The 11,087-nt window shown below is 46.5% G+C and overlaps 1 protein-coding gene across 1 annotated transcript; it reads left to right on the top strand.

Moving 5' to 3' along the window:
• The first annotated feature begins 909 nt into the window (after positions 1-909).
• ier2b (immediate early response 2b) lies at positions 910-2,586 on the top strand. The gene has a single exon (XM_067259887.1). The coding sequence runs from the start codon at positions 1,106-1,108 to the stop codon at positions 1,649-1,651; it is 546 nt and encodes a 181-aa protein (XP_067115988.1). The 5' UTR covers positions 910-1,105; the 3' UTR covers positions 1,652-2,586.
• Positions 2,587-11,087: the final 8,501 nt, after the last annotated feature.

Genomic DNA, 11,087 nt, shown 5'->3' with positions numbered 1-11,087 from the left:
CCCCGAAGTTGGCTTTGGACCGGTGACAGTCCCATATATGGAGCTACTGTGACGACAGCGCCGCTGCCTCCGGGCGCAGGTTGGGGCAGAGGGTGGAAGTGAGCTGCGGTTGCGCGGTCACGTCATGGCTTTTCCACTGCGCGTCCTCAGGGGAAGTCGCCGGATGAGCCATATATGGAGTTGAGAGTGACGTTGGGGTAGAGAGAGAGAGCGAGAGAGAGAGATAGAGAGAGAGAGAGAGAGAGAGAGAGAGAGAGAGAGAGAGAGAGAGAGAGAGAGAGAGAGAGAGAGAGAGAGAGAGAGAGAGAGTGAGCGAGTGAGAGCACAAACAGAAACTCCCTGGAAACCGAAGACATATTTTGGCCACCTACGCAATTCTTTGAATCGCTAACCGGGGTTTAACCGATTGTAAACACCGAGAAGCTTTTTGATATCAAAACATCATGCTGCATATATTCCATTATAAAAATAAATACATAGGTTATATCAGAGAATAATAGGCTACATCGTAGGCTATTCAATGAAAGCATGCTCATTTAGTTGAAAACATGAGAGTAATTTAATTCAAAATGGCTCTTAACAATCAAAACACAAAACAATGCCATATAACTTGATATCTTATATCTACGATTGAATCTGACTCGAATAACAATATCGTCCTTTGTTCCTAACTGGTATTTTTGGAGTTTAAGGTGCACCTTTAAAACCATCAAAGGAAAACCACATAAAATACCAGGGTTTTCTAAATACTATTATCTGAATCCTAGTCAGACTGTGTAGGTAGATAGACAAGCCATATGGTCCATTGCAGCTTAGCTCCGGGGACTGGGCGGGGCGTGTTTGTCAGTCACTCAAAGGAATGAAGCCCTTGTTACGTCATAGGGGAAATAAAACACCGCCCTTCTACTCACTAGCTCTCATAACTGTGTACAACTGGTGACTGGTTGAGAAGAAACAGAAAGTTTTAAAAAGAAGTAGCCTCTCTTACACATTTTTGAAACCAAAATACTACCGTAAGATTTTCGATCTATATGCTATAAAGCGTGTAGTTTTGAAATAATTGTTAAAGTGCCAATTGTGCGTAATTACGCAAAGTAAAAGTACAATGGACGTGAATACCGAAGCAAAGAGGATCATGGCGGTCTCTATCAGTAAGCTGTACGCTTCCCGCTCCCAGCGCGGAGGAATGAGACTCCACCGGAGCCTGCTGCTCTCCATGGTCATGAGATCCGCCCGGGACATCTACCACTCGGCCTGCCTCGCCAAGGAGAAGGAGGAGCAGTGTGCCGCAGCAGCCCAACCGGCCACGGTGGAACCTATGGAGACCAGTGTTACCGGGGTAGATCAAGCCGAGGTTGTTTCCCAAACCGAGTCAACCGAGTCGCCCTTGACCCCAACCCCGGAGCCACAGAGCACCCCTGAGCCCGCGTGTAAGGCCGGACAATTGCGTGGGAAGAAAACGGGAGCAGACAAAGAGAACCAAAGCCCCGTGAGCCCTGACCGACATTCCAGGAAACGCCGGGGCAAGGCATCCGTCACGCCCGACTTCCTTCCAAGCAAGAGGGCGAGACTCGAGCTGGGGGAGGAGAGACATGCCGTGGCGCTCCGGACATGCCGTGGCGCTCCGGAGCGGCCGCGTGAACTGCTGTAGTGCTATGGGTAGCCTGGCCAACCTCACCATGAATCGGGTCATTGCCGCGTTTTAAACGAGTGGAGATATGCCCCAAACGGGCAGTGTTTACGTGATATTTAAATACGGGACAGTTCTAAATCCCTTTGTGCACCGGACAGGCCGGTCAAGTGACCTACATAGGAGATCCCAAGACAATGGGATTACCGGGGGCAGGGTGCGATATCTCGAGCGGCCGGAGGCTACACTGTTGACCTCGACGAAACAGCGACTGTGCAGGGGGAAACACTGCAACCGCCCAAACGGCCCACACGCGCGCACCACAGAACTGTGTGTTGGAAAGTTTGAGGAAGAGACACTATGAGAGTTTCTGGGAGATGAGTCAGAAAAAAAGTTCTGCTAAAATTGCGGCGAAAGAAGTGAGAAGAGCTGACGCATGCACGCGGGAGTGTGTGTGAAGTGACTCAGAGAAGACAGCGATAACAGCTGTGTCCGGGCCCTGTATGGTCAACATGGGCAGACACCACGGACTTCGGGGAATTTCCTGTGTCCACGCTGAGGACTTACAACCACAACAGAGGCGACAAGTTCCCCTCCCCCATAACACAGACACGCACACACATTCTCTTCTGAACTTGTGGACTTTGATCAATCAATGTGGAAAGAGGGATTGCCCTCAACTTAACGCCAGCTGCAGACTAACAGGCCCCGAAATGGTGCTCAACACAACGAAAAAGAAGAGAGGTGTAGACTACGGAAATGAAGATTTCTTTTATGTTGCTACATTACGCCTGAGAATGAACTTTATTTGTGTATACTTTGTGTTTCTGATTTCGGAACATTTTAAACTGTGAAACAACATTTTTCCATAATTACCTCCAATTGAAAAGCTGCTTTTTATATATTTTTTTACGACGTCAACAGTGAGATGTTTTGTAATAAACATATTAAATCGATACGGTTGTCTTGGCTTTTGATTCAGTCTCACTTTCACCAAGTGCATAGTAGCCTAACCTACGCCAAAACATTGCGTCAGTGACAGTGGATCTATAAAGAGCTATAGCCCATGTGTTAGGCAACAATTCCAAACAATATTAGCTTGGAGAAAGGAATAAGTTACAGACAGAGCCAGTTTGTCTGGTTGCCGTTAAGCCGGTGCTTATAACGTGAGTTTAGCTGGCGCCTAGAGCGCAGTTCTAGTCGTTAAACCGCCCTATGCGGGTTATGATAAAGTCATGATTCACTTCCCTGTTCCCAGAGTTACAAAAAATGACAAATTGGTCAAATATGAGTGATAAAAGGTATACGAAACCACAACAGCTCCTGACTTGTCTAAGGGCTTGTCACGATAAGAGTCATGATCAGTCATCATCAAATCCAATGTTACAACCCATTTGTTTTTAGTACTGCTGATTACTCACACACACACACATTATGTGTCAGCACCGACTCAAAAGGAGGTTATGATCACACATTTCCAATCACATCTTTCTCCATGCTGCCCTGTTGTTTTATAGACTGACCATAATCACATACCAAGATGTCTTCCTGCTGTTTGAAATTCAGGGGATTGTGTGTGTGAGTGCATATGTGTGTGTGGTGTCTGGGCTGCTGACAGTGACGCAATGCCTAACAACCATGCAGGGCTATAATAAGAACAGGCGGATCTGGCTTGTGATACATCATGAAGTGTGTTTGTGTGTGTGTGTGTGTGTGCACTAATGCAGGCATCCGGATGTGTGTATGTAATTCAATCTATGTTTACATTTACATTTTACATGTAGTCATTTAGCAGACGTTCTTATCCAGAGCGACTTACAGTAAGTACAGGGACATTCCCCCGAGGCAAGTAGGGTGAAGTGCCTTGCCCAAGGACACAACGTCAGTTTGCATGACCAGGAATCGAACTGGCAACCTTCGGATTACTAGCCCGATTCCCTCACCGCTCAGCCACCTGACTCCACTATGTATGGCATCACATAAAAAGGAAGCTAGTATTGAGTTTATGTCAGTGGCAGGCATGGTGTGTGTGAGTGTGTGTGTGTGAGTGTGTGTGTGAGTGTGCGTGTGAGTGTGTGTGTGTGTGTGATAGGCAGTAAAAGGGAACCAGGGTGGAAATACAGCGTATCCTGTTGTTTAAGCTTCAGAGTGTCGAGTGTGTGTTTGTGATTTAGAGATGTAATGTGCGCGCCTGTGAGACATCACAGCCACTCCCATCACCATGACGACTTGTTTCTGTAAATGACGGAAGGAGCAACTAAAACAGTACGAGAGTGTGTGTGTTTACAGACGAGAATGAGTATGTGTGTGTGTCTGTTGTGAGTGTGCGTGAGTTGTTGGATGAGTGTTGGTAAATGTGTGTGTTTGTAGTTAAGTGCGTGTGTATTTGAGTTTTTGTGTATTTGAGTGTGTGTTTGCCGTTGAGCGTGTGAGTCAGTGTGTGTTTGCTGTTGAGTGTGTGTGTGTTTGCTGTTGAGTGTGTGTGTGTTTGCTGTTAAGTGTGTGAGTGTGTGTTTGCTGTTGAGTGTGTGTGTTTGCTGTTGAGCGTGTGAGTCAGTGTCTGTTTGCTGTTGAGTGTGTTTGCTGTTGAGTGTGTGTGTTTGCTGTTGAGCGTGTGAGTGTGTGTGGGGGTTAGCTTAATGACTGTGTGCTGATGAAGGAGCACTGAGGCAGACCGGAAGAAAAGAGAGAGTGGGAGAGGGAGAAGGGGGAGGGGGTAGAGGGAGAGAAAGCGGGGAGGGGTGGGGGTGGTGGGGCGAGAGAGGTGGGGCGGCGAGAAGGAGGGAGGGCAACAGGAAGTGATGCGGGCCATGGAATGCGTAGGAGGAGTCTATTTTAAGACTTGGCTGCTGCAGGGCAGAAATCTCACATCTGGGTATGTGTGTGTGTGTGATAGAGACAGAGGGAGGAGGGTTGGAGGAAATAGACTGGGATGACAAAATCCATCTATAGATAGAAAGAGGGTGCAGAAGAGAGAGGGATGGAGGAGAAGAGACCACGAGAGAGGAGACATGGTGAGAGAGGAAACCGATAGAAAACACTAGAATTAAATAATTAAATAATATATGTATACAGCATATATGAAATGCGTTGATCCAAACAGTATTTGATCAGATATATATGCAGATGCAGTCCAATTCCACTGTACTAAGGATGTATACACTGCATTATATTGCACTGCACTAAAATATGATATGCTGTCTTAAACTACATTATAAATGCTCACTATAAATAGACCTCCACCTTCCCTAACAGCCTGTACGTGTTCTCAGACTGTTTCAGAGGATGGGGGGAGGGGAGGAGAGAGGCTGAGAGGGAGAGAGAGACAGAGAGAGAGAAGAAGAGAGAGGGAGAGAGAGGAAGAGAGAGAGGGAGAGAGAGGGAGAGAGAGAGAGAGAGGAAGAGAGAAGAAAAGAGAGAAGAAGAGAGAGAGGGAGAGGAAGAGAGAGAGAGAGAGAGAGAGGGGGAAAAGAGAGGAAGAGAGAGGAAGAGAGAGAGAGAGAAAGAGAAGGGGAAGGGGGGAAAGGGGAAAGGAAGTACGTGAGAGATGTCAATAAAACGTAGGAACACAGGAGGGAGGACGGGTGTTGCTAGGCGGAGAAGGGTTGCTTTTCACACAGCAAAAAGAGTGGTGTGCGTTTGTGTGTGTGCATGTGAATGTGTGCTCTTAAGTGCACACAAATCAATGCTTGTTTGTGTGGATGAGGATCATAGAGGTAGAGAAAGGAAGGAGTAAAATATGTGTGTCTGTTCTTGTGGACATTCTTACAGTAACACAGGGAGAAAGGAGAAATGTATTCGACCAGTGTACTGCGTGTGTGTGTGTGTGTGTACTTGTGTGTGTGTGAGTGCTTGTGTTTGTCAAAAGAATGAAGGACACAGAACATAAGTAGAATGCATTCTATCTGGTTTTATTCAGGGTTTTCAGGAAGAGTTCTGTTTGGAATTACAAAATGCACTGGTAGAAATAACAGAGGGATAGAGAGACAGAGAGAGAGAGGGAGAGAGAGAGAGGGAGAGAGGGATTTTATAGCCAGAACAAACAGGTATAGCATCACCAGATTCAGGCAGCTCTTAGTATTGTTTTTCTTTTCTTCTGAGGAAAAGTGAAGTTCCCTCTCTCTTTTTTTGTCATGTCATGTTAGGTGTTTCTATCTCTCCTTGTCAGCAGTTTCTCAGTTAATTAACAAACAAACATTCTTTGATTTCATCACCAAAGTCATTTCAATTTTTTGTCCTTTTTTTGTTTTTTTTTGGTCAAGGTTTTTTTTTAAACATTTTTTGTTTTTAAAAATAGAAGAAAAAAGGAACACATCGCTCTTAAAAACATCTATCTATATATATTTATACATATATATATATATACTTTTTTTTCTCCATTATGTTCTTTTTTATTCCTGAAGTTTGACTTAGTAACCCATATAGAGGCATGCACATTGCACATGCAAATCTGTTATTAAATACTTCTCTTTTTTTTATTAAATTGCCATGTATGTCTATTGGTTCATTTTTTTTTTTTTACTTGCTAAATGACTCCTGTATGGTTTCCTGCAGTGACACTAGTTTGGTGCCGCTGTTGAACTCTATCTGCATGGATATGGATTTCTGCATGGATGATGAAGCTGATCCAGAGTCTGTTTCCCCTGCTTCCACCCTCGTAGGCATGGCCAGGAGGCGAGTCTGAAAGCTGCTCTGGGATCAGACGAGTGAGAGATGGAGAATGAAGAGGGAAAGAGGCCTGGAGGGTTTCCATGGTGACAGTGAAAGACTCTTCACATTGCTTGGGCATTGCTTAGATGAAGTGTGTGTGTGTGTGTGTTGGACGTCGACAACGACCACCACACACACACACACACACACACAGACACACACACACATCATATGCATCTGCTTTTACAGTTCATAATGGAGGAAGAAGTTGCAAAGCGCATCAACTTTTTAAACAAATATCTGTTATATGTATGGTTTGACAGCATTCTACTGAAGCTCACGTTCACCCTCTACTGGTCATGACTGGAATTACATGAACATGTGACTGAATGAGACAGAATTTTGAGAGCCACATTGAGACAGATTAAATATAGGAAGTGAAAGGGAGAGAGTGAAATGAAAAGAGATAGAGAGAGAGTGAGACAGAGAGAAAGAACAACGAGATGGAGAGAGAGGTAGAGAGAAACAGAGAGAGAGAGTGAGAGAGAGACAGGGAAAGAGAGAGGAAGAGAGAGAGTTGGAAAGAGAGAAAGAGAGAGATGAAACGTTACCGAGAATCAGATCGTGACTGAAGACGAGATGGACAGAGCGGTTGTTTCAGAAAGTTTATGGAAGAAGAAAGACGTACAAGGAGTTTTACACAAGTCATGAACACAGAATGAGATAGGGCGATGACAAAAAAGACTCGACACGACAATCCCCACGCCTCCGTCCCTATCCCCTTCTCCCAGCCACGACCAATCAACCACAGAGAGGATGAGACTGTGGCTGTGCAGCAGGGGGGGGGAGAGCGAGGGCTGGAGAGCGAGGGCTGGAGACGGTTACAGTGTGACGGACGATGATGGAAACGTCATGAAGACCTTGTTCAGTGCAGCGTGTGTGTCTACAAAGGTGAGACAGACATACTCCTGTACAGTGTAAGGCACTGAGGGTCACCTACTGCAGATGGTAAATAGGTTTCATCACACACACACACACACACACATGTAGATGCAAAGACATGAGGATGGAAACACACACATTTACCCACACACACACAAACACACATACGGATGCAAGCACACACACACGCACACACACACACACACACACACAGGAATGTCTCACTGTCACGTTAGTAACCGCTGCCCCTGGGTAAGACTGGGGATGAGTGACCCTCCATTCCAGAATGAGATGCAGGTGAAGCAGGAGTTCAATGACAAAAATGGCCGCCGAAACAGGAAGTCAGTCACGACGGAGCGAGGATGACCCGGAAGTGTGGTCCAGCGCCATTGTGAAATCATGTGACTTGTGACACTACTACAGTACCTTTGCTGTTCCCCCCCCCCACCCCCCCCGCTCTCCCCCCACTAGACCTTGTCTCACACCCGCCCCGCCCCGCCCCACCCCTTTAACCTTTGCCCTTTGAGCCCCAACACACGCATGCACACACCTAGTGCTTTACAGAGGGTGGTGGCAGCTTCGTACAGACAACTTTTGGCAGCACTACTGTACAGTAAAACCCATCGTGAAGATTGAAGAGAGCCCTTGTTTCATTCACGTAGCCTCACACCCCCCAACCACCATGCGACGACCAACCGACTCACTGACTGACACAATTTCACACAATGCACAACAAGACTGAGTGGATGTCTGGGGGTGGGGGTGGTCCTGTCCGACTCCCCTCGTCTCAGAGACGGAGAGAGGGCGTGACAGAGAAAGAACAGACGCAACAAAGAGAGACGAATGGATGAAGTGATACACAAGCCTCAAATAGGGAATAGAAAAGGAAAGGATGAGAAAGGATGGATAGAACTGGCTTCACGGGGCTGACAGAAGGGCATTTGTGGCTTGGAAAGTTTTACAAACAAATAAAAACTCCCTCGAAAACAAAACACGAAAAAAAACGGTTGAATGTCGTTGTTTGTAATGGGCGTTGGTCGTTGTTCTTGTGAGCACGCACACAACATGCTTTTAATACAGTGGGCAGTGTTGTGTGTCGGCCATTTTGGATCTTCAGTTTACAATTCTGGACAAGCGTGTGGTGGTGACGGTTGAACCAAAATGGAGTCTGTCCCCTGCCTGGTTCAGTAGACACAGCTGGGTGTCAAGTGCAAGAGTTTGTTAGGCAGGGTGTGTGGATGAGAGGTGAGGGTCAGAGTCGGTAATGTGGGTTATCAAAGGGGGACATTTCAACATTACAACGCCTGATCTCATTACAATATCCATGCCTGATAAACCATACAGCAATTGAACCTAAAACCTAGGCCTATTTATCTATCTACCTAGCTAACCCTGGAATCACCTGAGAAGTAAACCGACTGCTCTGGTGTCTCTCACTACACTACTGTCTGAAACTGGGACAAGGAGATCCCCAATATGGCCGACGGCACGACACAAAATGGCCGCCATGTTAAGGTTCAGTTTCTTGGCCTCCGTTTAATTTCCCCTCAGCCTCACTGCAGCTATGCAGAATCAAGCGCCTGTTCCCCAGCCCCAGTGCTGAGCCCACTGGGGGCTCTTTAAGGCGTAGTGAGGCCGATCTCGTCTAGTTTGCGAGGGGGGGGAGGGGGGGCGGAGAGGGGTGGGAACAGAGTTGATGCTTGGAAGGGAAAGGCAGGTAAGATGTGGGGGCTGTTGGGGGGAGTGCATGTGTGTGTGTTTGTGTGTGTGTGTGTGTGTGGGGGGGTGGGGGTGGTAAGTGTGTGTGTGACTCTGAAACAGAAGGCACTGTGGCTCTGTAGGTTGTCAAAGGGTTCTACAGGGGTTCTATAGGGCTGTTCCAACGGGTTCTCCCCAGCCAGGTTCCTTATGAGTGGGGTGGGCTTCAGGTAAACATCCCCACTCAGGGAGGGGGAGCCCCCCCCCCTTCCCCTCAAGATTTGTAAAACTAGACCAAGGACGGATGTGTTCGTGAGGGTGTGTGTTTGTGTGTGCACAACACCACCCTAGAACTGATGGAGGGAAGACCAGGGGGAGGAGAGAGGGATCAGAAGAGAGAGAGAGCGACAGAAAATACTGCTGGAGTTGAAGAAAGAAGGAGAAAACGCAAAAGAAAAGACAATAACAGCAGGATACATGTCAGTATCTAAGTGTGCGTACCTGGATCAATCCTCTAGGGTTATATAATTCACATTTTCAATATTCTCTCGTATTCTATCTATGTAAATATCTATAGTTTCTGTATGTCGTATGTACTCTGACCGTGTAGTGACTGGTGCGTGAGGAGAGAGGGGTGGAGCGTGGAAATGGGTTCTGCATAGAGTTCTCCCTGTAGAGAGGGAGTCTGGGTGGGTGTCACTGTGAGATCAAGTGCAAGTTTATCAGCGTTGATAATCATTATACTAGAGCTACAGTAAAAATATCGAAATAAATTATAGTCTGAAACGCTCATCTTCAATACTAAATCTTCTACGTTTATCTAATATCTTAATATATCTAGGATTTTTAAGAGCGAGAGCTAGCTGAACTACCAAATATCGGCTGATCCACATTGCCGGACAGCAAAAGAAATGTTCCCCGCGAACGGCTAATCGTTTCCGTCGTACGTGTTCGTGTTCCTGAAGTGTTTGGACGTTTATCGAAACTAGAGCGCTCTTCGTTTCGCATGGCTTAGCAGCTGAGTGAAGACAAATGGTAAGAGAGAGAGAGAAGAGAGAGAGAGGGGGAAGACAGGGAGACTGTGCAGACAGCTTGGTTGAGAGACCCCCCTAACCATGCGGTTTATCTGTCGGGGGGGGGGGGGGGGGGGGGGGGGTGAAGGGGTGTCTTGGTGGGTTAGTTAGTAGGTTAGTTAGTTGGTACGTTTGGCTGTTTTCTGGTTATCCTGAGCAGAGAGTACTGGGTTAAGGGGCAGCATTGGTACAGATGGACTTAGGCTTATGTCCCAAACTTGCTCACAAACCTCGACAGACCCTTCCCTTGGCCCCTCCAGGACCCGGCCTCCTACTGAACTTTGACCTCCTAACCTCAGAGCGGGGGTGGGGTTTCCGCAGTCGAACAGTATCGACACCCATACATGTTACGTGGTGCATTTAGCTACATCATACACTGGGAAAAGGAAATGACCTAGAGACAAGTCTTGAAAGGCCCTGGGTCCTCTCCCAGTCTGAACCGAAGCATCAGAGGTGCGTTAGAGAAAGCAACGCTGTTTGGTGAGTGTTCACCAACCAACCAACCCTCCCCCACCACTGTTCCAAAACATTGCACATTTACGTTGGTACCCCCGATAAACGTTGTTGAACAGAACCCACAGGAGAGAAGAGAAAAACATATATAGAAAGAATACAAATAAAAGATGGAAACAAGATGGACACAGTAGAGTAAATAAACTCCAAAAAACCATGACAACAAAAGTTACGGCAACATCATCATCATCTTCATCATCATATTCATCATCATCGTCATTGACGTCATCGACAGTTTTGCATTGACATTGATTTTATATCATCATCATTATAACAAGAATAAATAAATTCTCTCCTAAGTTCTCTCCTCTCTCCCTCGCTCTTTGTCATGCACTACAATAGGGAGCTTGTAGCATTGAACTACCTTAACATTGCCTATATCTATATAACAAAAAAACACATCTCTGAAACCCATCCAAACTTAAAGTAGGTGTTGTCTTTCAAAGAGTCTGTTCCGAGGCCAGAGAGGTCAGAGGACGAGAGAGAGAGAGAAAGAGAGAGAGAGAGAACGTCTTTTAGAAAAGGTTAAAGAAGAGAGTCCTGCTGTGGAACCCCCCGTGTCCTTCACACACCAACGTTTT

This window comes from Osmerus mordax, chromosome 21 (assembly GCF_038355195.1).
Source record: "Osmerus mordax isolate fOsmMor3 chromosome 21, fOsmMor3.pri, whole genome shotgun sequence".
NCBI classification, from domain to species: domain Eukaryota; kingdom Metazoa; phylum Chordata; class Actinopteri; order Osmeriformes; family Osmeridae; genus Osmerus; species Osmerus mordax.
This window is presented reverse-complemented; position numbering and strand designations above follow the sequence as displayed.

Excerpts from the sequence above, each read along its gene's own strand:
- ier2b (XM_067259887.1), top strand. The coding sequence starts at position 1,106 with ATGGACGTGAATACCGAAGCAAAGAGGATCATGGCGGTCTCTATCAGT.